A 27,149-nucleotide genomic window follows, 5' to 3' on the forward strand; every position below is an offset into this window, starting at 1 on the left:
ATAACCCCTTAAAAAAATTATTAAGTTTAGAAAAATAGTTTTTGGGTCAGTAAATTTAAAAGTTTTCTCGGAAAAAGTTCTAACTGTATATAACCCCTTAAAAAAATGATTAAGTTTTGGAAAAAAAATTTCTAAATATATATTTCTTTAAATTTAGTAAGATATAGTTTTTCCCATTCCAATGTGTGACAAAGTATCCGTCACAAACTGTTCGTGCATAAATTCTTAATAAGAGGGAAGAGCAAAACACCAACAACAAACAAACAGGCTGCTGTTCGTTGCCGAGCTTGCTTCAGCCAAGCGCACGTGACTAACATTTGCGCGGGCTCAAAAAGCAGGCAAATATTCACACATGAACGTAAATACAAACACACCAACACACACATAGCCACATTTAGAGTCTCCAAATGGCCAGCAAACATTTTGTAGCGTTTAAGCTAAGCGCTTTAAGCAAAGCTGCAGAGGAAAGCAGACCAAGCTGAGAGGCAGGGTAAAAAGCACGACATACTTACATATATACATTTACATGTAAATGTATATGCACACACTCACACACGAACGCACTTTGCAATGCACGCCGCCACATTTCCGCCTTTACTTTTGCGCGCATTTCCGCTTCCTTTAGCAAACTAATGCCATAAAAAGCTTATATACGAATGAATATAGAAATATGCAAATAAACACACGCACACACACGTGCGCTAATGCGGATACATGTTGGCTAAATGGGCGTTTGAAGTACGCCTGAGTGTGTATTAGTATTTAAGCGTTTCGGTTGCGCGGCGCGGAGGGCGGAGGAGGGTAACGTAGTAGTTGTGCGGGCAGTCAAGGCGTTGATTTTTTGTTGTTTTTGCGCCAACGTTACCTTGTTGCTGTTGTTGTTGTTGTTTTGCATGTAAGCATTTCGTTCGCCTTCGTTGCTAAGCCGTTTAGCCGTATAGTCGCTGAGGCGCTTAAGCGTTTAGCTGCCAAGTGTGCCTTATGTATTCATATTGCCATACATAACGGCGAGTATTTATTTATGTAATAGTTTTTATTGGTTTATGTAATTGGCACAAGCGCCTGGCGCAAACTGCCGACCACCAGTCAAATAGGCAGCAGTAGCAACAACAACAAAAACAGAAAACCAAAAGCAAAAGTAAAATAATAAAAATAAAAGTATAAAATAAACCGGTTGTCGGCCGTTCCGCCGTTATTATTGCCGTTGTTTTGCGCTTGGCACAAATCTACTTTAATAAAGTAGGAAATTACGCACAGCCATCATAGCGATTTTCACCCTTTACGCTGCACACACACACCGCCAAATAATTGTTCGTTGAGGCTGTGTTATGTAGCAACACATCTCGTTTGCTTTCACTTTGACTTTGTGAAAAATATACTTGCATATACATATATTATTCAAGTACTTTTTCGACCCGAAAAATTGGTGGTCCGAAAGGGGCAATGTCGATATACCTGTAAGGTGAGCGCAGCCGAAAGTTTCAGCCCCTGTTGACAAAATAACTTTTAACTGGTCGTGAAACATAAGGCAGACCGTTTTCACAATAAAAAATGTGTTTCCGGAAGTAATCCCTTTAAGGTTTTCCCCATAAATAGTTTCTAGAAGCTCATATTACAGCATGCTCTTCAGATCCCACCAAATACAGAGCGTTAGTACTATTCGGCTTTGCCATTGATTCTGTTGATTGGCCAGCTTGAAAATACAATTTTTATTGCTTGAGGTTGCCCTAATTCATCCATTCTTCATAATATATATCATATCTTTGTTGCTTTCAAGCAGTTTTTTTGGTATGCAAAATCGTCTTTTAACGTCTCTTAGCTTCAATTCATATGACATCCAATCAATTTCCTTGACTATAAATATATACGACGGATTTTAAACCCTTTCGAATGGCTTCTTGAGTGATTCCCAACGATTGGCGAGCTCTTCTTGCGTTTATCAACAATCTGCAAAGAGTAAAGCCTCCAGTTTCTTATCTTTCAACTTTTTGGCCATCATGGTACTTTGTCTACCAAGCCTAAGTCACCACTTATAATCATATAAACCACTTGGGCACGTTCGCTCAACTTAAGCATATTTTAACCACCATTAACCACCACCAAAATACGGCAACTTTCGTCTAATTTCGTCTATTGAAGGATAACTCAATGCATAAATACTTTTCCATGCACAAAGTTCGACCTTTTTGAGTGAAGAAAAACACCCCTTGACAACAACGCAAAAAATCCTACGAGTTCGGAGATTTTGACTATCATTTTCGGTTTTAGCAACGCTAAATTAGCAAGACCACCGCAATATGATTGTAAACTAGTGTCATTAAGTTGAACTAAAGCTTGGCAATCCGCACAAATTTATTTATACAAGTAGACTCAATATACATATATATTTATTTACACAGTCAACTTTACTTCACTTCAACAAGTCTTGTATTGAATATACATATTTGATAGGATTGACTGCGGAAAAGGTTTTGGTATATATGTATTTGGTAGCTTGACAGAGGATCATATCTATCAGCTGTTCCTCTACGGTCATACTCTCGATGCTCAATCGCCCAGAAGGACTGACGATCAGAAAGATTTGGTAGCGAATCACATGTTATGAGCTGCTCGCCTACAGCTCAAGGTATTTCGGATCAGTACTGTCAACAATTAGATTATATGAAGTTACAAATAACCTAGAAGCGGCCAGATTCGGCTAATAAGAGAGGAATTCTGTTCGATATCAACACCAGAAAATACACTTCAATAATGGCTTGCTAGAAGGTCAAAAGAATTTTTTGCTTCCACCTTATAGTACAGATCTGCCTCCTTCTTGTATTATATTATACATTGTGACAAAAAAGCAGCCAGAAATTGTAATTTAAATTCCCCGGATAAATTTCAAAGACAAATTTTTTGCTGTCAACCAGTTTATTTACGGAAGCTGCTTAAGTCGGTACACCTCATTAGTGCGTTGCGATTTTTACAATGAATACAAATATCGAACAAAAAATTTGTCTTAAATTGTGTATTTTTAACCAAGTTTCGTGTGCGGAATCGTTGCGAATATTGGAAAAGGCTTACAGTGATTCAGTTGTGTCAAAAACACAAGCCTACGAGTGGTACAAAGCGTTCAGAGATGACTTTCGACCTCTTCAGCTGATGAAAATATGATAAAAGTGAAAGATATGGTGATTGAAAATCGTCAGGAAAGTAATAGAAAGATGGCAACAGAGCTCATAATCTTTCGCGATTCTCTTTGAATGATTTTGGAACGTGTTCTTGCTTAACTCGCCCCGATAAAGCTGCATTTTTTTTTTCAAAAATAGTACTATTGTGACCGAGTTTAAAGCTAAAAACGCAATGAGTACCATCGAGTAGCAACCATATTCCCCAGATTTGGATCCCTTTGGTTTTTTCTTCTTCCCCACCAACTGAAATTGCCTCTCCGTAGAACAGTCGATGAATCAGTCATTTGAACAGAAGTGTTTCGAGACTGGAAAAATCGTTGAAATATGTGTGTTACATCTGGTGGGTATTACTTTGAAGGCGATCAAATAAATGTTGATAAATAAATATTTGGGTTTTGGAGTATTATTTAAAAAGTGGACTTTTGCAAGACTTGTTTTTATAACAATATGATATACAATTTTCCTTTCAAACAAAATAATTTCATAAAGCAATGCGTGATAAAAATTAGGAGTAGTTAAAAAAGTAACCACCAAAAACCAACTCGACAACCCTGGCTCTCACTTTCCACTACTTGTATGAAATGCTTACAATTTCAGCTATACACACAACACATTTCAAGGCTAAGCGAGGCAAATGTAAAGCCAGCAGAAACGCATAATAACACTTTGCCAAGGCAGAGGCCTGTGGAGCCCAAAAACGCAGAAGGAAAAGCTGGCAGAACTGCCACAAAAAATCAAACGAAATGAAAATGTAGCCATTCAGTTTGTTATGGCAAGTGAAAAATTATGAAAATGAAAATCAGCTGCAAGGAGAACCAAGCGTAAATAATAACAAACGGCACAACAACAAAACTAACGACCATAAGCAGATTTTTATGTATGTATATATGTATGTATGTGTGTAAGCAAGTCTGTGCATAAGCTTGAAAACGTGTAGCGAAAATGCGAAATCGCTTCAAAGCCTACTCAAGCAAGTGTGTACGTGTGTATCTGTGAGCTAGGGTGCATGGGTGTATGCGGGCCTAACGCCTAACGCATCGTACACAGCAAGCAAACAACCTACTTAGTCAGCAAACGCACGGGGCGTATAAGCAACTTCCGCTAGCTACCATTTAAGGCTTACAGCTTTCGCTTATGATTCCTTTGATCTGCAGTCGTCGTCGCTGAAGTCGTCGGCGTCGTCGTCGAGGCTAACCAATGTGCATTAACTCGACTGGAGGGAGTAAGTAGCAGTTAAAGTAAATGTGCCAGAAGAATGAGTGCGTGTAACTAGCGAGGCGAGTTCGCCATTTTGCTCTCCAACTGTGTATATTTTTGTAGTTGCCAATTGCTGCTGAGCAGCTCAAACCACCCGCTTTCGAGAGCGAGCCAAATAAAAGCTAATGATATGTAAATTTTGTAGATGTTTGCATAAATTTGCGAAATCGCATTTCTTGTGGTGCGAAAGTACCAACACAAGCATATATAAGACGGCACATATACAAACTTTATACAAGCATATGCGTCACACATACACTTATATGTGTATGTAGTGGCAATACCTGGTCTAGACTTGCGCTTGATTACGCTTACGCATAGCTGCGAAAGAGTCAAGCTTGCTATTTTTCATTTTATTTCAGATTTTATAGCTTAGCACGTTTGCTGGCGCTATAAATACTTTAGATGCAGCATTTATTCGGTTTGCTGTTGCTGTGCCAACACGATTGCTGCCGGTGAATTTGCGCAAGTGTTGATGTGCAAAAAGTTGTTATGTTCACAGTTTTATGACTTTTGGCTTTTAACTGTTTTTCTTGCAGTTTTGGCAAGTTGCAGACGTTGGCATTTTTAGGTTATGATGAACACATTATTTATTATTGTAATTTTATACGGTAATTTAAGAAGTTGCTTGCGTTAAAAAATTATGTACTGAAGAATTGAAGTGGAGTCGGTGGTGTTAAATAGTGGAATAGCTGTACTTTTCCAACGTCATAAGAACTTGATTTAGTAGCTCATAGTATACTAGATAGTGCTAATAGTCGGATGCGTAAAAGTAGTAAGAAACTAATGAGGTCATATGTGGGGTAGTAGAAATCTGAAACTCATAAAGAGCTAATTTGAGGTATCAGAAGTTAAAGGTCAGTTTCTTCTCAATTTTTGTTTTCTGCCATTATTTTAATTAAACCCAACTGGAAACGAACTTTTTTCCAATTAGATTTTTACAGTTTTTGCAGCAGTTAACGAGGAACCATTCCGAGAGCAATATGTTTCTCTATTATCAAGTCTAAAAAATTTATTATTAGCTTGTAAGTATCTCCCTTCCGCCTTTTTCTCGCCTTTCTAGTCACCAAACCATTTTAAACCGTCTGCAGAAGGATATACAAAAAAAGCTTGATGTTGGGTGCCGCATGATTTGACGCAAAAAAAAAAACCTTCTGGACCGTATCAACGCCTGCGATATGCTGCTGAAACGGAACGAACTTGACCCATTTTTGAAGCGGATGGTGACTGGCGACGAAAAATGGATCACATACGACAATATCAAGCGAAAACGGTCGTGGTCGAAGGCCGGTGAATCGACCCAAACAGTTGCCAAGCCGGGATTGACGGCCAGGAAGGTTTTGCTGTGTTTTTGGTGGGATTGGAAGGGAATCATCCATTATGAGCTGCTCCCATATGGCCAAACGCTTAATTTTACCATCTATCGCAAACAATTGGACCGTTTGAAGCAGGTGATCGACCAGAAGCGTCCCGAATTGGACAACAGGAAGGGTTTTACTAGGACAACGCCAGACCACACACTTCGTTGATGACCCGTCAGAAGCTACGGGAGCTCGCATGGGAGGTTTTATCGCATCCACCATATCGCATCCACCGTACATAGCGCCAAGTGATTACCACCTGTTCCAGTCCATGGCGAACGCCCTTGTTGGAGTAAAGTTGAACTCAAAAGAGGTTTGTAAAAATTGGCTATCCGAGTTCTTCGCAAATAAGGAGGAGGCTTTTACGTGGGGGATATAAGGAAGTTGCCATCTAGATGGAAACCGATTATCGAACGAAACGGTGCATATTTAAACTAAATCCGATCACTGCAACACTTTTTATAAAGCATTGAATATAGAGCAAAAAAGTGGAAGGGAGATATTTGACAACCTTATATTATTTTCCATTAGATGTATTTAGTTATATACATATATATATCTCGCGTTGTAAAACCACAATCGCGTAATATTTGAAACATATGGCTTTAGAAAGACAAGATTTCATACTAAAAAACTTCTCAGACAGCTTTGTGATTGCTTGACCCAATAGTGTTCGAACACAAGTTAAAAATGAATAGCAGTGAAGAGAAAATATATAACATTTTATAGTTTTATGCGATAAAGTTTGAATATGTGTTTAAGGTTCTCCTTTCCGCTTAGGTTAATATAAAAGTAATACCAAGTCCCCGATCATTGACAACCTCAAGCAAAACCGGACGTAATCGAATTGCCTTGAGACGGGGCCAATTATCACCAACCCGGAATCGACTGTCACATAGATTTTGGTATGTTTTTGAAGGCTTAGGGAAAGAATCATCTGCTATCAGCTGCTGTAGTACGGCAAAATTAATTATCAAGAAACGATGGAATCGATAGTGGCTCGCCAGAAGACCCAGTAGCTTAGATCAAGGGTTTTTATGCATCCATTTTATAGTCCGTTCCTTAAACCAAGTGATTATTGCTTGTTTCTGTCTATAGTGAATAATTTTGTTGGTGAAAAATTTGCCTCAATTGAAGCTTATGAAAATCGACTGACCCAGTTGCCAATGGGGATGAGATTTGCTACGAGAGCGGCAATATATTCTACCTTCAAAATGTCAACAAGTTTTCGAACAAACGGTGCATATTCGATTTTTGGATTTCGTTTTACTATGCCTAGTCTAATATTTACCTAGTTGTACTCCAACCGTAGAGGTTAGAGAAAGAGGCTAGCTAACCAGTCAATTCTATATAAATAACTTATATATTTTCCGGTTTGTATCGCTAAAAATGCCAAAAAAGATAACTAGATTTTCAATGCTTAAGTTAACAAATATAAAGTGATGAATAATCTTATTTTTTGTTATTGTCTTATGTAAAAATTAATGCAGCTAGGCTAAAGGCGCCGTCTTTAAACGCGTTTTTCACGAAACTGTGTTTTTGAAGTCGGTTGGCAAGATTTCACGAGAACTGCTCAACCCATCTTCATGAAATTTTACACAGGCCTTTGAGATAGAAGACTTAAAGGCTTGGGCGAAGGATTCTTTCACTATAGATGGTCCTGTAAGGAGTCATTCTGCCAACACGGGCGCATCTTTTTCCGAGCGGTTACCGAAAATGGCGGCGCAATGGCCGAGTTTAAAATTTGTTTTCCAAAATTTCAGAAATTCTTTGTTAAAAGTGTATATTTATAACAGTAAAAATTTCTCATAAAATATTTCATTTTTATATGAGAAAAAAGTTGTTGAAAAAATGCTATTTTTTACTCGAGGAAACTCATGCAACCGCTTAAGACAAGACACAACAACTATTATCTTTGAATCTGTATATTCAGACTGACGACTTATTTCGATGTGAAAATTTCAACATTACAAATAATGCAGTTCACCTGTTGGTTATAACATTTGAAGAAAGGTAGCAAAATTTAAAAATAGATGCGATGAACACCAAATTGAAAATAAGGATAAAAGTTACTTTATCCCAAAAACATAAATAATATACTACACACGCTTTTGCCCTTCTACACAAGACGACGCGACATTATTTACAACATCTGTATATCTACATCTAAACATCTAATCATTCAACTGGGATCAATAAACCCAAAACCCAACTCATCCTCACCAAATCCCCAAAGAAACGAAGTTACGGCGATATTAAAAATAGTTTCTAAATTCATTAGTCTGACACATAAAAAATTAGCTTATATACATACATATTTTCAGTTTTTTTTTCAATATCGAGTGAATGTGTGTATGCATGTGTGGGTAAACGAGTAGACGATAAATATCCCATTTGTTGATGTCCTCAAATAAAATATTGATGGGCGACATTGGTCGTTGTGGAGAGTTGACAAATATACATACTCTTGCAGGTATGTTTCCATATGTATATATGAACACATGTACAACCATGAGTGAACACATTGAAATATGCACTCGAAAGCAGACGTGAGCTATTCGGCCATTTACGCTGTCATCAAAAAGACTGCGAAACTTATTGGCGAACATTTGCACGTTTCGTGTCCCCAACACACCCGCATACACACATACATACACACATAATACACGCACATATCAGCGGGAATTAATAAATAAATAATTTATTGGCGTTGTAGTCAATTTACAGCCGAGCGCGGTCCAATATGGAGCAGTCTATTTTTGAATTTATATATACTTGTACATACAGATCCAAAATGATTGTGTCACGGCGCAAAACTGTATACACTTTGGGTCTGAAGCGTATATATCTACATAAAATAAACGTAATACTGTAGGGAAATCAATAGTTTTTGGTTTTATTACTAAAAAGTAGTAAATAAAAGTGGGCACTTGATGAATTGCACCAACTGTACTTATATAAACTTATACAAATATGTATATGTTTCACTGTTTCTGCCCTTATTTCGTTTCTGGGACCACGAACCTACCACGACTACTATATGAAACGTGACCAATATTCCCAGATGTAGAAAAAAACCTTCCACTTCTCTAATATTAAGAAAGTAATGTGGTAGTAGCTTCAAAGTTGAGTCCAATTGTACCACATGTATGTATAAGTATGTATATGTGTAACTATAGTGTGCGTTAGTGTCGTAAATGGATTATGATCCCATGCCACAAGTCATTTACGTACATTTTAAATTGCAACAGCTCGCAGAAATGCCACCTACTCTGCTACTTAACCGCTTAAGAAGATGCGTGCGTAGAAATATTCATGAAAAATTTGCCGGAATTTCCTCACTGGTGTGGTGTGAGTTAATGTACACGCCGAAATAAGTAATGAGGTATATTTTAGGTTGGCGTAGGCTAAAGTGGAGGCGGTGACTTCTTTATTTCAACTTATCAAGGAAAAGTATGCACCTTTCAAGACCGGAGCATACTCTTGTAAAAGCCCCAGAGGTGATCTAGTAACCGATGCCCAGAGCATAACGCCAGGAGAAGGCGAATCCGATGCCCCAATCGATGACAATGGAGCAGACGTTCCATTGCCCGACTGAAGAACAACAAAGCGGCGGAGACCGATGGATTGCCGGCGGAGCTATTACATAGAGCGGCGAAGAACTGATAAAGATCATGCATCAGCTTCTTTGTAGATTGTGGTTGGACGAAAGCATGATTGACTAATAGAATTTAGGTGTGCTTTGCCGAATTCACAAAAATAGAGACTTCACAATCTGCTTCCTAAACATCGCATATAAGATCGTATCGACCATACTGTGTGAAAGATTAAAGCCCACCTTATCAGTGTCCTTTAGACCTGGAAAATCAAAAACTGACCACATATTCACCATGCGTCAAATCTTGGAAAGGACCCGTGAAAAGAGGATCGACACGCACCACCTCTTCGTCGATTTCAAAGCTGCTTTCGACAGCACAAAAAGGATGCCGCGATGCCTGAATTTGGTATCACCGCAAAACTAAACTACGTCTGTGTAAACTGACGTTGAGCAATACTAAAAGCTTGGTCAGGTTAGGAGAGGGACCACACCGAACCGTTCGATACCAAACAAAATTACAGAAAAGTCGACTCCCTATCTGGTGACTTCTACAATCTACTCCTGGAGAAAATAATTCGAGCTGCAGAACTTAATCGAACAGGTACAAACTTCTATAGGAGTCTACAGTTACTGGCGTATGCCGATGATATTGACATCATTGGCCTCAACAACCGCGCCGTTAGTTCTGCTTTCTCCAGACTGGATAGCAAATGGGTTTGGTAGTGAACGAGTGCAAGACGAAATATCTCCTATTATCAAACAAACAGTCGTCGCACTCGCTACTTGGCTCCCACGTAGCTGTTCATCGTCATAACTTCGAAGTTGTAGAGAATTTCGTCTATCTTGGAACCAGTTTTAAACCCAACGACAACGTTAGCTTCGCAGAATAACTCTTGCCAACAGCTGCTACTTAGGACTGAGTAGGCAATTGAGAGGTAAAGTTCTCACTCGACGAACGAAGCAAAGTTCTACAAGTCCTCCTGTTTGGTGCAGAGGCATGTATGATGACAACATCTGAGAGCCGGCGTTACGAGTTTTCGTTTGAAAGGTTTTGGTGTAGATTTATGATCCTTTGTATACTGGCAACGGCGAATATTGCAATCTATGGAACGATGAGCTGTACGAGAAATGCGATTACATTGACATAGTTCAGCGAACTAAGAGACAGCGGCTAAGCTGGCAAGGTCATGTCCTCCGAATGAACGAAAACACTCCAACTCTGAGAGTATTCGACGCAGTACCCGCCGGGGTAAGCAGAAAGAAGAAGACCTCCACTCCGTTGGAAAGACCTAATGGAGAAGGACCTGACTACACTTGGATTCTCCAATTGGCGGCATACCGCAGAAAGGGAGAACGACTGTCGCGCTGTTGTAAACTCAGCTAGTCGTGTAAATTAAGCAGAAAAAGAGGGAATAACACTTCAGTTGTTACATCGTATGTCTACTATGGCTAGTTGCTTAACTTGTACTTATATACTATATTCTCTATCAAAATATCGAATCTTGACGTCTTGTAGAAACAGACCAAGCAAGAATCGGCTTGATCATAAAAATAAAATGTGTCAGCAACGCTTTTAGACACATGGAAAACAGATGATTTATTAGATTAAAAGTAAGTGCAAGTGTAAACTTCTACATGGAGAAGATTCTGAGAAACAATAACTCAATTTCGATTATATTAAATGTACTGAAAAGCTGTGTGTACGAGTGTACGTTCGGAACTACTGAATTGCGAAAAAACCCAATTTTTGTCGATACGTTACAATTGCCGAATCAAGGTTCGGCATCGTGGAAAAATGATCCCATTTGAAGAATTTGAGAGTGCTGTTCTACATATAATGATTATGCGCTGTGTCACAAACATTAGAAGCTTTTAGAAAATGGCAATAATTGAGTTTCGACTTACTTCTAACACCCAGGAACTTTTTCTCTAAAAAGATTACTCACTGTCAAGAAAGTATATAAAGATAAGTCGTACAGTAAAAAATGAATCGAATCGTTGGAAGATCCCAACTCATGTATCATCATCATAGAAATTATGTTCAATAATATTTTGCTTTTACACAAAAGTATTTTCCTTTAAAATAATACGGATTTTACAGCTTGCCTCAATATATATATATAACATATTTTACGTTTAGCCCCATCACTAGTCTCTTCTCTCTCTCTCTTATACAAAGCCTTAACGCTTTTCACACATCTCATTTCCTCTTGAACTTTCCTTGAATAAACGATTTCTAAACACATGTAACTTTGCGCCATCACTCCACATTCTCTCCCACTAATCACCTCTGTTGTGGGGGTTGATAAAAAAAACCAAAACGAAAATTGGCTTATCTGACAGATTTCATCTGCCAAAGACACGTATGTAATAGATCATTGCAGATGTCAATGCCCACTCACCGCCGCGAGGATTGCCACTTCAGCTAAGCGTAACCACAAATTTGGAAACGAAGGTGGATAGGAGAGTAGAATGTAAAAAATGTTAGCTGACATAGTTCACGTTGGCGTGTGTTGTTGTTTGTCAACCGCGAAACATCAATTTCATTGGCATTACGTGTGACCATTTGCTGTAAATGCCTTCGAGTGGGTGAGTGAGGACAAGAACGTAGGAGTGATAGATAGACAACACGAAGATGAAATGAATCGTATTTAGGTGGATAAGCAAAATTACGTGGACTAATATGTGTGTTCAAGTATTTATATTGTGTACACAGGTGTGAAAACATTCGTTTGGCTTGGAGCGGACATGATTGTTATTGCGGTTTCGAAAGACTTGACACTTTCGTAGGTTTCCGGTATTTGCTGTAGAATTTTGTGTTTTACAACTTGTAAGTTGTCTTTCGACCGTTTGACAGAGGCGCAACAGAATCCCGTTTAAAGATATCAATTTTTTTGATATAAAAAGAAGTAACGTACAAGTAAACATCGTTTTAGGAAAAAAAAACAAAAAAACAAGAATGAAAAATTAGTAATTATACGTAACCATTAAACCAGGAGTATTACTCGGAGATGTTTTTCAAAATTACAATGAAATGACAAGAATGGCAAACAAAATTTTTGTAGTAGCTAACTCGCAGGTCAGATAAATAATGAACTACCATCTTCCTTCAGATTCTGCCACACGTTTGTTATAATATCTTTAAAAATAGTATCCCAAAATTATAAATCAGTTCCGAGTTACATCCTAGTTACCGATAAAGCTTAGCCGCTCAGTTCAATCAGTTCAATCAGCTCCATCAGTTTATCTTTATACGCTCAAAAGGTCATTATTCGCATTTTCGGATTTCCATTAATATCAATTTTTATGTGATTCTTCATATGTTTTTAAATCTGATCGAAAATGGAACTTAACCAGGCCGAAACTATCCAGAATTTTATTTAAAATTAAATTGTTTTTAAAAACACCGCCATTTTGTAAATTTTTGAATTGTTTTTACCTTAGGCCCTTGATTTATCTGCGATGAGAACTTTTTTTTTTAGGTTTCACCTACGTAGAAGGCCGGAATCACTGTTGTAGTTACATACCTCTTTCTAATCGCCGTCGGTGCTCCCATGTAACTCAAAAATTATTTTATTTCTTCTTCTAAAGCTTTACTGTCTATTTTCAAAATATGTATTAATACTACTGTGAGCAAAAAGTGGTAAGAGTTTGTTCTCAATTTTGAAATTCTTCAAGCTCTATGTCGCCTCCCTCAATATAATCCTTCTTGGCCGCACTTGTGCCAACGTTTTTTCCAATACTCGAAACAGTTGCTAAAGTCAATTTCCTTCAATGCGCATAGCGATTTGCGCTTAACGTCTTCAATTGACTTAAAAGAGTTTCCTCGGAGTGGTTGTTTGAGTTTGCTGAATAGCCCGAAGTCGCATAGAGCTAAATCACCCAAATATGGTGGTAGCGGCAAGATATCGGTTGAAATTTGGCTAAAAACTCAATTAATTAAAACCAATAGTTGTCGGCGCATAGGACTCAAACATTATTCCTTGATGACAGTTTGGGCGGCGGAAAAATTCGGAGTCCACCACACCTCGGTAATCGGAGAAAACTTTGAACATAACATGGATTTTTGCCCTGATTAGATGTGGGTTTTTCGGCCTTGGCTCATATTTTCCACGATATTCGGCCTATTGATCGTATCTTTCCGGATCGTAAGGCTAGATCCAAGAATCATCGCCAATACGTTTCCTGATATCGTGGTAGTCGGAAAGCATTGTTTCACAGTGGTTAACGCGACGCTGTTTTTCGAAAAAATTTAGTGTACTTGCAATCAATTGTGCTTTTAATTTTCTAAGGCCCAAATATTATTTCGAAATTGTTTTCACTGATCCTTCCGATATGCTAACGATGCCAGTAAGATTTCTGACTATTAATCGTCGACTAATAGTCGTAGTTACCAAGTCCATTCGGATAAGTTAGAGTCCGTTCAAAAACATTTTTTACTTTTTGCCTTAAATCATTTGCATTGGGATTCCAGTTTAAATCTTCCCCCTTACATAACTCGTTTAAAACTTTTAAATCTCCCAATACTCGCTAGTCGTAGGGAGATGCTTGGTATAATATTTCTTGTAAAACTCATGAATGGGTCAGTCTGTAGCCCATCTCTTTTATCTGATATTAATTTTAACGTTCCCGCTCGCTCTACCAGGCAGTTTAGACCCTTACTTTTAAAATTTTCTAGAACAAATTTTGAGTTAAACGAACCATTCCGCCGTATATGTCATGATTTCAATTTTCATTCCAGCACATTTGATCTAACAGACTCACTTTTACCATTAAAAAATTATTTTATCTACTCTTAACAAGTAACATTTAAAAATAATAAACTTTAATCTAATTATTAATTTTAGCTGTTAAAATTTGTGTTTCTGTAGCTGAGCAGCTTAAGATCGCAACGCTTAAAACTCTCTTGCCTTTTATGACTGCTAACGATGTTCGCGGATTGTAAGAGGGTAATCGTTGGGTATTATATTATTATTATTATTCCACATATTTCTTTATTTTATGGACGTGTTGATCATAAGTTGGTGTTTATAGGCAGCCTGGACGTGGTTCATCGTCAACGCGCTCTCAACCCTCTTTAAATAATATGTACCAATCAAAAACACTATTTTGCGAAAATAAATTATCACCGAAAGCCTTTTGCAATATCCTTCCGGTTTCGGCACCAGAAATTTGGTTCCGCGCATAAATAATTGAACTTCTTTGTCAACTTAAAAGTCACCGAATGCACAATCGTATACTAAATGCTAATGACAGATGTCACTGACAGTCATAACAACCTAGAAAAAAAATCCCTGGAATGGGTTTCCAGGCGAAAATAAATTTAAAAGTCCCACTGTCAAGCAGAGCTGGTGGTCAAGTCTATATTTTTTTTTATAATTGAATTTACACATGAAAAGGTGACTTTTCAGTCGATCCCTTGTACCTTTGAGTAAATTGCCATTGGCTCGTCTTTTCTCAAAAAGTACCAATTTTCTAGGCATAAGGGTAGATCTGGCGTTAATCGTAGGCTATTTCTCTTTAATAATAATTTTTTTAGTATGTTGCTCATCCACAAAACTTTATAAAGTAGGTCCAGCAATTTTGTTTTCTCAATTCTTTTATTGAAAATCTGTATTTTTTCAGTTTCGCGTGGCCTTTGCTACTTGTTTACAATGCTTCACCACAAAGAAAACCAGTTATTTTGCATTTTCGTATTTTTCTTTTATTTTCAAACCCATCTAACAGTAAATTTTGTTCGAAGTTTTGTCACTCAACTGTTTGATCTCACTCATCATCAATCACTTGATGAGTCGCACAATCTACCTGAATCCCGAAGAACGTGCAAACATGAAGTGCGCAGCACGTGGCAGAAGTGTCACACGAGCGTAGTAAATTATCTTCAAATTCAGCGTTGACTACTTTTACGACTCACTCGGGTTCAGCGACCGTCGCAACTACTAATACATTTTCATTCCGCAGCGCAGCAATGACATAATTAAAGGTTAATTTAATCGAATCAGCAGCAAAACAACAGTCATTTATTAAAGACCCGCCGCTCCGCACAAAGGAAGATTACAAAACGAAGAGTTCAAAAGTGTTAAACTCCTGCTATGCAGGGTATAAATATTTTGTGCATGTATGTGTTTGTGTGTGTGTGTGCGAATTTAGCATAATAAAATGAGCATAATGACCAAGTCATTGCTTATGCTGGCAATTGTATTGTGCTGCACAGCTTTACTTCAGCGGTGTGCTTGTTGCACAGTTGCGGGTAACGGTATTTAAATATGAAAATTTATTATCCTTTCAAATATGCTGCGTAAATAAAATCAGAAATGCGCATTAAAACTTTATAGTCAGCCTGGCAGCTAGTCAGGCAGCGTGCGAATGGCCACCAACAGTTTGCAGCTAAACAAACAGAACCACCGCTCCAACCACTCCCACCCAACATACGACTCACCCACTCCCACATAGTCGGTGTCTAGTTTACCTAAGTTTATGCTGTCATTAGGGTGAAAGGGCTCATGTGACGAGGCATTTGGCCGCGCTTTGCTCATTATAATCCGCAGTTGTGTGCGCAACGTTTTGGAAGACAATCTAAGGCTTAGCGCTGGCAGGCCTCATCCGTCCAGTGCCAGTGGGAGGTGGATGGTGGGTGGTAGGCTCGTGAGTCGGTAATTGTTAAGTTGGCACAAGCCGACGCTGCTGTAGTGGTCCTAATAAATATGGCTGTCGCGTATCGCTTGGCCAAACACTCATCGTGGTGCACACGCACATACTTACTCAAATGAAGCTTATGCGTTTAAGCCCTTTGGTGGCTAATAATATCCCACCCTTCGTTGCAGTATCTATAAAAGATTGTCGGGGCTCTGTGGCTCTTTTGGCCACCCTGGCTGCCCTGAACTGGCTGTACATTAATTATGCATTTGTAAATTTAATTGTCATTTCTGTGTGCATTTGCGGCAACAGTTGCCACACCAGCCATAGCCAGCGTATATATGTAAATATGTATGTAATTTGTTACTCAATTCTACTCTATATGGTCAATTCTATTAGTCAATGCGTTAGTGTAAGCTTATTGCCTAGACACACATCCACACGCAATTCAACTCGCATCAATTTAGTGCAGCGCTGCTAATATCCTTTCAATTACGGTTACTTGTTTACATAACCGTTTTCTTTAAATCGTTTTTATATGCACTTTTAAAGACCCTGATGTTTATATAATCACAAGTACTATATAGTAAAAAAGCACGTACATATGTGTTGATTGGTTTTACTTACGTTAGTAACTGTGTGGTGTCGCGTTCGATTTGGAAAAGATTTCGCGATGTGTAATCGTTGAAATTCGATATGGCTTTACTGATGTCCTTGCTGCCATCGATGGGCGCCTGATTTTTGCCCCATGTTTCAATGTACACCACCGAAACGCGGGTGTTCAGAGTGCGAAAGTACTGTAAAGAAAGGAAACTTTGATTAATTTTTAAAGTTCTAGGCAATTCTATATATTTGTTGTATGTTTATAGTTTTATAGTAGTATTGTACCAAAGTTCCGCTTCCTGCTGCTCAAGGTCGTAGCCAAAAATAGGAATTTTACAGCAAGTTAATCGATTGAAGTGTGGATCTCGTTTATATTGTCGAAATCTATTATATCCTTCGTTTGAGAACATTAAGGCCATTATATTGGCTGGCAAATCGCCAACATTGACTTCGATAACAGCTGTTCGTATGTAAGCTAATAGAAACGAATTTTGATGAGAAAGTGTATGTTTTAAAATAAAATGAACTTTCTAGAATGTCCGTTATTAGTGAAAAACTGTTAGTACTGAAGAAACGTGTTCGCCTATGGAGCAAAATATGCCAAAGCTGTGAGAACTTCCTTTCTTTCCTAAGTAATACTCTAAAATTATGAGTAATTTTCTGTGTATCTAAAATAACAAGTAAGTAAAGCTTTCTAGGTTATACATAAAAGACAAATGGATATTTAAAAGGGTCTTAGGTAAGGAAAAATTATAAAGTATAATTTCCTTTTTAAAGGCTGAGATTTCCACATATTTTTTGTTCATATGCAAATGTGGCTGCAAATTTCTGGAATAAAGCCTAAAGGTAAATTACTGTTAGACATACATATACCTTTTAAGAGCCACAACAACAAATCCTTACGCATAAATACAGAAGAAACCTCACACGCACTTACCGACATATATTATCAACAGAAACAAGAATTTACGCAGAAACCAGGAGACAATAGAAAAATGGAGTTCATCATCAGCGGAATGACTTGCACTCGGTCATTTGGCTTCGACAGTGCGCAAAACAAAGACGATGACGAGCATTTGGCTAACCTTAGTCACCGTTGACGATGCTTAACTAATGACCTAATGAATACCGACAGTGACTTGGGTAATAAATAAAATGGATTTACGGCAAGTACGCAGCGCATGCGGACAAAGACAAAATGCAGATAACTCAAGGGACCGATAAAATAAAATTGCTAGGCCCACCTATCCCAGGTGATAGATGCATAAATAAAATGTGTAGTAAGAAAGACTCATACAGTTACACACAACTTACATAGCTGCAGGTATGAATAATGTGTGGTTGAGAGATGAGTGAGTGCTGCTTGGCTTAGTTGCTGCTTAAATGAAAAAAAGAGTAACAACAATATTGGATTGCGCCTATGACCACATAATACATACATGTACATACGCACGTGTACACACGTGATTGTAGAACAGAAACCTCTACTGGCAGCTTACCGATAACAATTTGTGAGCTTACCTGAAATGATGTTGCTGGGTTCATGTTGGTCTCAGGCTGCGGCCAGCCATTGTTTTATAAAACCAACGTGCAACAACAAAAACAATAACTATATATAGACGTACGTATATTGTTTGTTGTTGTTGCATTTTAATGCCTTACTACGTTTAAAGACATTGTTAGAGTGACCGACCAAGAATGGTAGAAAAAAGTTACGTATACGCCATGCCTCACTTGCCAAAACAAGTGAATGTTTTCTTTAGCAACGAAATTCGAGCAACCATACTCACATATCTCTACACAAACAAGTGCACTCACATGTAAATATATGTATTTCTCGGCCAAATTCAAGCTTCTTCTATTTGCTTATATGCAATTAGTTTCCCTTTGCCACTACGGCTCCTGCAACACTTCGCCTTGACATATGTGCGAGCCTTGTGCGCCTACCCGAGCTTTTCAATTAATCTTCATAATTGTAGGCACTACTGATAAAATATTTAAGCCGAGAAAATACAATTATGTTAGTCCAAACAAAAAGCAAGTTCATAAATTGCTGTTTGGCTGCTGGGCAAGTGCGTGCATGCCAATGGGCTTTGGCGTCTTGGCAAAGTGGCTTTCACACGAATGGAGCTATATATATATGTATATGTATGTGTGCGTTTGCTTTTATACATTTTTAATGGCATTTTATATTAAGTGTTTATCTATTTAGCACCCAACAAATGCATACAAACATACATACACAAGGTTTATGTGTGGCTAAGAAGAGCAGCTTCACATGTGTGTACGTCTATGATGCAACTAATTCAAGTGAATGGATGATTTGTAGCTACAAGCGCTTGGGTACTGATGTAGCATTTCAGTGGAATGCTGTTAATTTTGTGTTGTAGTTAATAAATGACACTTGTAGGTCAATTTTTCATAGATTTTTTATAAAATAAAAATTTTTAAGGCTTAAATGCTAAAAATAACTGATAATGTCTCAACAACATTATACGATTTTCGTTTATGTTTTTTACTGTAGATTTAGTGCAAATCTACGATAATATTTCTCCTTTAGTCTTTCCAGAATATGCCTTTAGAATCGGAATTTGGCTGGTCTTAAGCAAGAGTCCGTTACCAATTATTTTTCTGTCTGATGAGCGATCCTATGTTTAAGAGAAAATAGTTCTAAAACTAAATTTTCAATTCAATTAAACAGGGAACATTCAATAAAATGACCTCACTTGTGTAAAGGACTAGAAGAGAATAACAGAGAAGTGTGCGTTGCCCTGCTGATAACTGCATTTGTGGTGTGTGGATGACTTAATGGCTTCGGTTGTTCGTTTCTTGTCATCATCCTTATTATCAACTCATAATAGTGCTGTAATTTGTTATTGTTGTTGCATTATATTGTCACAATAATCCACACCACACAATAATAAGTGCATACATGTGTGCGTATAATGCGAGAGCTGTTGACTGGACAAAATGTCGCAATAGTCGTATCAAAGCGATTGCAGGCATGCGAGCCAACGGGTTGATTATATGCTGAAGGAAATTTCGAGCATTAGATTTAGCGGCTTTGTAATCACTGCAAGCTGCTGGAGTTCAAATGGCGCTGTGAACAAAAGCATATGTAGTATAGTATAGCGGGAAATGGCACCAGCGGTATGCACCTCAGTTCTGGAATACTAATCAGGGGAATATTCTAAAAAATATCGCTAACTGAATATGTTTTTTTAATAACTATTTTATTTAAAAAAATAAAAATGAGTTTCTTCTGAAGTTGTTTATATATGACAAAGCTCTCTAGTCCTCTCATATAATTTTACAAAAGTTATAAAGTGAAAAAATATTAAGTTGGCAATAAGTTTATAGTTGTTATCAAGCACTGCTCAGCTCACTGCTGTAAAAGTAAAGATTTATTATAAAAAACTCTTTATGTGAATTAAAAATATTTAATTTGATATTTACATTCACTATCGAATTTCGGCATTCTAAGTAAGCTTTTAGGAACCAGGACTGTGAAAAAACTTTCCTATCTTTCTTTACAACATCTCTATAGTTATAATTTCGGTTTTGCGATAGCACCACAAGTGGTGGCAGTGGGGCAGTTAAGGATTTTACTATCATTGCGCAAGATTTAAATTCGATATTTGTACCGAATACAACCAAATATCGTGTTCTTTAAGTGTGCTGAATAAGCCTTTAACTAAGAGGTTCTATTTTGATTGAACCAAATCAAGACAACACCATAGAAAGATGTGTCCTCTATGAAGCAAAACAATACCTTTCAGGAGCTGTCGGAAAATATTTGAACTCTGTTAGTGGAACTTATATTATAACGGGTTTTTCAGTAAGAGTGCTTCAAACATTGTCTTAAAAACGACAAAAACGGTTTGGAATACCAATAAGATTCTTTATTGCTGAGAAAGTACATTCAACACCATTATTTTTGGAGTTCGATTTCTTTTGTTTGGCCAAAACAGGCACGCTTGCAGAACTCCAGCCGCTAAACCCACATTTCGACGGTTTTCAAGTATAAATCAACCGATTCTGCTCCAATATCATACTTCACATTCGATATTCGTAGGAAGTTCATCAATCGTCGCTGGCTAGTTGGGATAGAAGAATAGAATTAGAGGTACCACCACAGGAAATAGTCTAACGGCATCAAATCGCACGACCGAGCCGTTCAATTGTTGGGCCATTTCGTGAGATAACACGTTCATCAAACTTGGTTTCAATAAATTGATTGTGACATTCGCAGTGTGGCTTGTGGCGCCGTCCTGTTGGAGAGCCACATATTGTCCAAGTCCATATCATCCAATTGTGGCCGAAAATATTCGGCTATCATTGAGCGGTAGGGATTCCCATTAGTAACGTGCTGGTCTTCACCATCACGGCTCAATGACGACTCAGCAAACCGTATTTTTTTCGGGATGCAATGGTGACTCATGGAGTACGTGTGGATTGCTATTTTACCAATAACGCATATTTTGCTTATTGACGAAGCCATTCAGCTAGAAATGAGCCTCATCGCTAAAGATGACTTTTCGATGAAAATCCGGATCATTTTCAAGTTGTGGCTCAGGCCGATTCATGAACATACGACGATTCTGGTGGCCAAGCAGCTTCAGTTCTTGCGTCAATTGGAACTTGTAAGGATTTAGACCAAGATCTTTTCGACGTCACAGAGAGACGCTTGAGAACGACGTGCGAGAGACTGATTTGGGTTGTCAATATTCTCGACACTACGGGCCTTTCTTTGTCTCCCTGGCAGGGGAACATTTTGCCTGTGGATTAAAATTTTTCAACTAGACGGTCTACTTTTGTAGCGTTCCTATTGTAAAACCCGTTATCTGATTTGTGTTCAACTAAGTAGAGTCATTCTCCACTGGCATGGGTTTTCATTGCTAACACCATGCGGCATAATCGTCTTTTATATTTTTATCAAAATTCAGTGTAAACTTACTAACTTATGTTCCAAACACACTTTTTTTATTTAAGATATATATTTTTTATTCTTATACTGACATAATATTGGAAAAAATGCTAAATTTCAACAAAAGCTCTGAAGTCAAAATTTTTGTTTTCGAAAACTATTTACGCTGGTCTAAAGCTTTTAAATTGTATGAATAACCATTTTGCAACGTTGAACCGCAATGATGAGGGCACTAATATGTATGTAATGCGACACACTGCAAATGCAAACTTCAAGTTAAGGGACCACCAAAGCTGGATTGCTGCTGGCCCCATAAAGCTGTTATTCAATATGACTCAGGCATTACGACGCTCTCTGGTTATATCGGTGGCAAATGCTTAAAGCTACTTTAAGCTCAATCATAACAGCGTAAGCCTGCATTACGCCTGGTATGTGGCATTGAAATTAAATTAAGGTATGCTAAATGGTGAGCAGCTCTAAGCCAAAGGCTTGCAAAGTGCTGTTGTAATATAGGGTGCGGTAGCTAAGTTTACATAGCATGTGACTATCGCTAGTGCGAGCGTGGTTCAAAACGGCGCTGGGAGAAATTTCTAGATAGCAGTACAACTTTCGTTAAACACTTACAAAGGCATTTGCTATTGAGAAGTGATTTTGTTGGATGCCGGTTCTAAATCACTCGATTCTTTTAAAGAAATAATCAGAAAAAATTGACCGAGCCACTGCCAACTTTTACTTGTTATTACTCGTATCAATATCTAATTGCATGAGCGGTGCGTGCCCACAGGACACCGCTTGTAATGCCCGTTTAGTTAAGCGCTTTGTGGGTTTTAGCTCATCGCTTCAATTAGCTATTAACTGCTACAGTTTAGCGTGCATTTCGAAAGTTTTGCTCTCCGCTAAGCAATATTTGTGCGCATTTTCATTTATAATTAATGCAGCACTCACAATCCCCAGAGAGCATCAACTTATTTGGCGTATAAAGTACATTTTTGCTCAACTCCTATATTTTAAAGCCAAGCTACACTTCACCCAAGTGCTTAAGTACGCAAGTGGCAAAGTATGGCAACTCACTTAATTCAATTTATTTCAATCCTTTACATTATCTCTCAAAGCTACTTCCATTTAGTTATTTATAGCAGCGTGAAATTGTGTGCTTGTAGTTGTTTTGCGCGTACGTAAGTACCGTTTGTCTATTTCCGTTTTCGACACTTCAAAATAATTCCCTCTTTTGAGCGCTGAGTGCGATCTCCCAGTGCATCTAATTTGCTTTGCGCACAAGCACAAACGGTTATTGCTACGGTCAAAGGCAACTCTTTTGCTGGCGTAAGTACGCATCCTTAACTATCAGTGGCGTTGTCTAATTTCGACTGCAACTGCAAGCTTCGCAAAGCGGAAATGGTATTATTGAAAAGTAGAAAGCGCCGTAAAAGGCAAGCAATAACGGCGAAAAAACTAAAAAAGCATGTCAGAGAAGCTAGTGTAGAAGTAAGGAGCAGAAAATAATCATGAAAATACGCATTAAAAAATAATGAGTTTGAAGCGCATATGAGGCAAGTGCAGCGTTTGGTTTCCATCTTCCTCGTTTCCGGGCACATACAATATACATGTATCCTAATATATTGTCGTAAGTCAATTAAATATTTAATAGTATGTCTACATTAATATTGTAGCTTCGCACTACTTCAAAGCAACGAATCTCTGCTCAAACTCGATTTTTGGGATAGCCTCAGCTCTTTCAGCGATTTTCAGCTATCTTGTGAAACGACGACGCTTCAAGGCTTTCTTTATTTTTAAAAGTACATAAGAGTCGCGCGAAGCTATTTCTGGCAAATAAGGGCAGCAAAGTTTCAATCTTTAGAATTCTTAAGCATGGCCAAACACCCAAATATATATATAATAGTATGAAAAAAAAATTTACCAGAATCTCTCTCTAGTCCAACGTGGTCAATTTTGCTAAAAGTAACTAATTTTTCTTGACGAGTCGTGAGCTGTTGATTAAAAACCCGTTTAATCTTAAAATATCAACAAGCCTATGCAAAAGTGGATTTTAGTTGATCGGTCGGGAGAAATAGGAAAATTGGAAAAGTCCAACAGTTATCAAAGTTTCGAGTACACACTTCTGCCATTAGCTAATTAAGCCAAATACATATATAATATTAATATCAAATCTTCTGTTTCCATGTCTTATAAATAACATTAACTAAGGCTTTTCTATACCTGCTTTTAACAGGATGGACCACCAAAATATGTATCCTTATTTCTTTTTTGTTTCTTAAATTATATTATTCAATTTAAAGATTTAATTTTAGAATATGTTAAACTCGGTAAACTTACCAAATCCGCAATATTCGCCACCTGTATAGCGTCGTGTATGACCTCGGCACGTGTACTGCCATTACGTTTCTCGTACATCGCTTGGTCCACAACAATGGCCGTTTCGATGTATTTAGTTGCTTCGCGTACATCGCGCTTATAACGGCCCGCACCGTTCGGATGTATTTCGTCGATGACACCAGCCGACAGCAGTTTTGGGCGACGTGACAAACGCCACGTCTCCAAATTACCCGAATTGGCGCATCCTTTATTGGCTTTAGTGCGTGCCTCAAATATCACATGCGGATGCTTCTGCTGGAACGAATTGGAAAGAAGGTATGAGAGGACAGCCAGGACAAGCTTAATATATGTAAGTATATACAAAGTATAATTAGTGTGTCAAAATACTTGTTAAAGTGTAAACAAATACCAAAATTTTCTTTACAATAGTTTTAGTTTTTATAAAAAGATCATTTCTATAGAACAAAATTATTACGAAATTTCATGTATTTTACTGAAGCAGGCAATTTCTTGATTCTGTACCAACACACAAAACCTTGAAAAATTTGTAGTATTTTACTCCTACATATATCCTACCTCCAATGTCATATGTCTTATATCTTAAACGTAGATCGCTTGAGTATTCTGTATAAGGAAATTTTTGATAAAAAGCACACATCAAACTTATCTAAACTTTGAATACGTGATCCGAGCATATTTTAATTAATAAATTTAAAATTAGTAAAACATTTTCAATAAGCTCCAAGATTTTAAGTAGGATAAGATGACTCTTCAGAAATGACACACAGAATGAAATACACTCAGATTCTAGAGATAAAGGTGCCACACTCAACAGCTGTTTAGCATAATTAACTAAATGAGGAAAGGGGTTTAAGTTATTGAATGTCTCGCCTACATACATATATTCACTGACTGTTCCAAAATGAACTGAGATGTAAGAGAAGCATTGCCAATTCTGCGAAGACTCATCGAAACCATGGCACTTAACGCTATTTCGCACATAGTGTCTGTAGACATCGTCGGAAGGTGTATGTCTGCGAAAGTTGCTATCAGATTCAAAGAATCTGGGTTCCTAAAAGAAACGTGTTTGAACACTCGGATATTCTGACACACTTTGACTTCATACCGGAGCACTTGTTTAATGGAGTCGCCTAACCGAATTCTGACGGCATCTGCTCTGCCCATCTACCGGCGAGAGAGATGTGGGTGGGAAGAAGCTGTTGGAGAACAGAAGCAGTGAGCTTCTTTGCGGATGAGTCAAACCTTGGGGGATGGTTGGTGGAGTGGCTTACTGTCAGGAGCTCTCTATCAACTCCAGCTTCAGACTGCCTGCCTATTGCGTTGATAACTAAGATTTACTGCTCCAGAGTGCAGCCTTCTTTAGAGAAGTGAAGATAGCAGGGCGGTGATGCTAGCCTTGAACTTGTAAACAGTGCATTCAGGGTTGGTTAAGAAGTGCTATCAATAGCATCGAGTATCTTTATGATAAGACTGTTATGGGCACTAGACTACTGCGGAATTGCAGAAAATTGTGAGGCTGATGAGCTGGCAAGAAGAGACACCGTAGAACCGCCATCGCTAGGCAACCAACGGTATATGCGCTGTTGCAAAAGCCTTTTAGCCAAAGATCGATCGCAAGAGATCTAGTGATCTCTTTGCCCTTAGTAAGGCTAGCTTTTCTCTAGTTGTGGGGCTTTTCACTGGGCATTGCCTTATTGGCGTCCATCATGTAAGGCTAGAAACTTTACACGACGTCATCTGCAGAAGCTGAATGGAAGAAGATGAGGAGGAAACAACTCAACACTTCTTTTTTGACTGTCCCGCGTTTTGGAGGTCAAGATATAAATACGTGCGACATCCCATCGAACTGGAGGGAATAGAAATTAAACGCCTGTGCATATTTGTGTTGGTTACTAAGCGTTTTGCTAATTTATAAGTTCGAACACAGGAGCTCTTCTTTTCTATGGTTTCACAAAGGACTACATATAGCAGTCCACGTGGGCTTAAGATAAGTCATCTTGCATCTAAAAATGTGTCACAATCTCAGATAGCGTAAATGCGTGAATATGTTTGAGCCAGTACATTTTTATCTGAAATATCACTGAACTTGTCAGATATATTATTAAAATTCGTCAATTCAATTTGCGAAAGTATAAAATGTTCGATTACACCGGATTCAGCTCCTCCTTACTCATTCAATAAAATTTTTTTTCGAAAATAACTCAGGAAAGAACATTTATTGGCAATAAACATATTTTGTAATTGTAACAACTGGATGCAGGATCTTCCAAACAGCTTTGCGCAGCTCTTCCGTTGTTAACTTAGAGATATAAGCTTGAGCGGATTTCTCAGCTTACTGACACCTCTCTAAGATTTCCATTGGGCCGCCTCAAAATTACTGATTACTATAATGTTAAATTTTTTAACGATTAAGGATACAAACATATTTCTAGTCTTGAATTTGCTTCCATCAATATATTTTCCAGCAGTGCTAAAGCTTAGTTGTTACATCGACTAAAGATGCCACGATGCCAGATTACTGAGAGGTTGCTATAAGTACAATACGCCTAAGGCGTCCTCAAGAGAGATCGCAATCTAAAATTCCATAGCTGAGCTGTATATTTTTTGATGGTATTTTCATTATGGTTTGTTCCGCCGGGTCACAGTGAGTCTCATATATACATAGCGTATACATGTATGCATTTATGCATTGGTAGCAACAAATGAGATTTGCTAGCACCGGATAACGCCTAAAATAGAATTTTCATTTTTAGAAAATTGTCTGCCGACTCGCCGCTGTGTGATGTCAAATCAAGAAATTTTTTAGAATAGAATTCCGAGGGGAAAACACGGCTTGTGCATATATGTGTGCGTGTATAAAGGATTTTTCCACTGAAATTCAAATTTGTATCGTTTCGCGCAAAAATGTCATCAAAATTTTGACACGACTTTTCGAAATTTATTCAAGGCACATTCGCGCCGATACAAGCGATTGCAACGCGTGTGGCGCCCCAACCACGTATTTGGAGGAGGCGTGCAAGTATAACGCGGCTAACGCTTATGGCCATGTGGTTATATGTGCATATGTATGCGTGTGTGTGGATTAACTGATGTCGGGGATCAAATGCCGGCTCAATGACGCTGGCGGCCACGCGCTAAGTGTGAACTCTTGGTGTCAAATTTGGCAGCGAACAATGTGTGGGTGCACAACCACGCAAACACATGCTCGCACATACATGCCATATGTACGATAAAAACCG

At 38.1% G+C, this 27,149-nt stretch overlaps 1 protein-coding gene across 18 annotated transcripts in view; it reads right to left on the reverse strand.

The window, feature by feature from the left end:
- Positions 1–27,149, reverse strand: part of LOC126760566 (disintegrin and metalloproteinase domain-containing protein 9) — a 578,909-nt gene that overhangs the window by 82,931 nt on the left and 468,829 nt on the right. For all 18 annotated transcript variants that reach the window (XR_007667220.1, XM_050476295.1, XM_050476293.1 and 15 more), the window contains exons 9-10: positions 23,890–24,180; positions 16,653–16,822 (exon numbers count right to left, since the gene is read on the reverse strand). Coding sequence is in view for 17 of the 18 variants with exons in the window: in XM_050476295.1 (XP_050332252.1) it covers positions 16,653–16,822; positions 23,890–24,180 (461 nt within the window). In the remaining variant the exon portion in view is untranslated. The remainder of the gene's footprint in view (positions 1–16,652; positions 16,823–23,889; positions 24,181–27,149) is intronic.

The sequence above is a fragment of the Bactrocera neohumeralis genome, chromosome 5, assembly GCF_024586455.1.
Source record: "Bactrocera neohumeralis isolate Rockhampton chromosome 5, APGP_CSIRO_Bneo_wtdbg2-racon-allhic-juicebox.fasta_v2, whole genome shotgun sequence".
In the NCBI taxonomy this organism is placed as follows: domain Eukaryota; kingdom Metazoa; phylum Arthropoda; class Insecta; order Diptera; family Tephritidae; genus Bactrocera; species Bactrocera neohumeralis.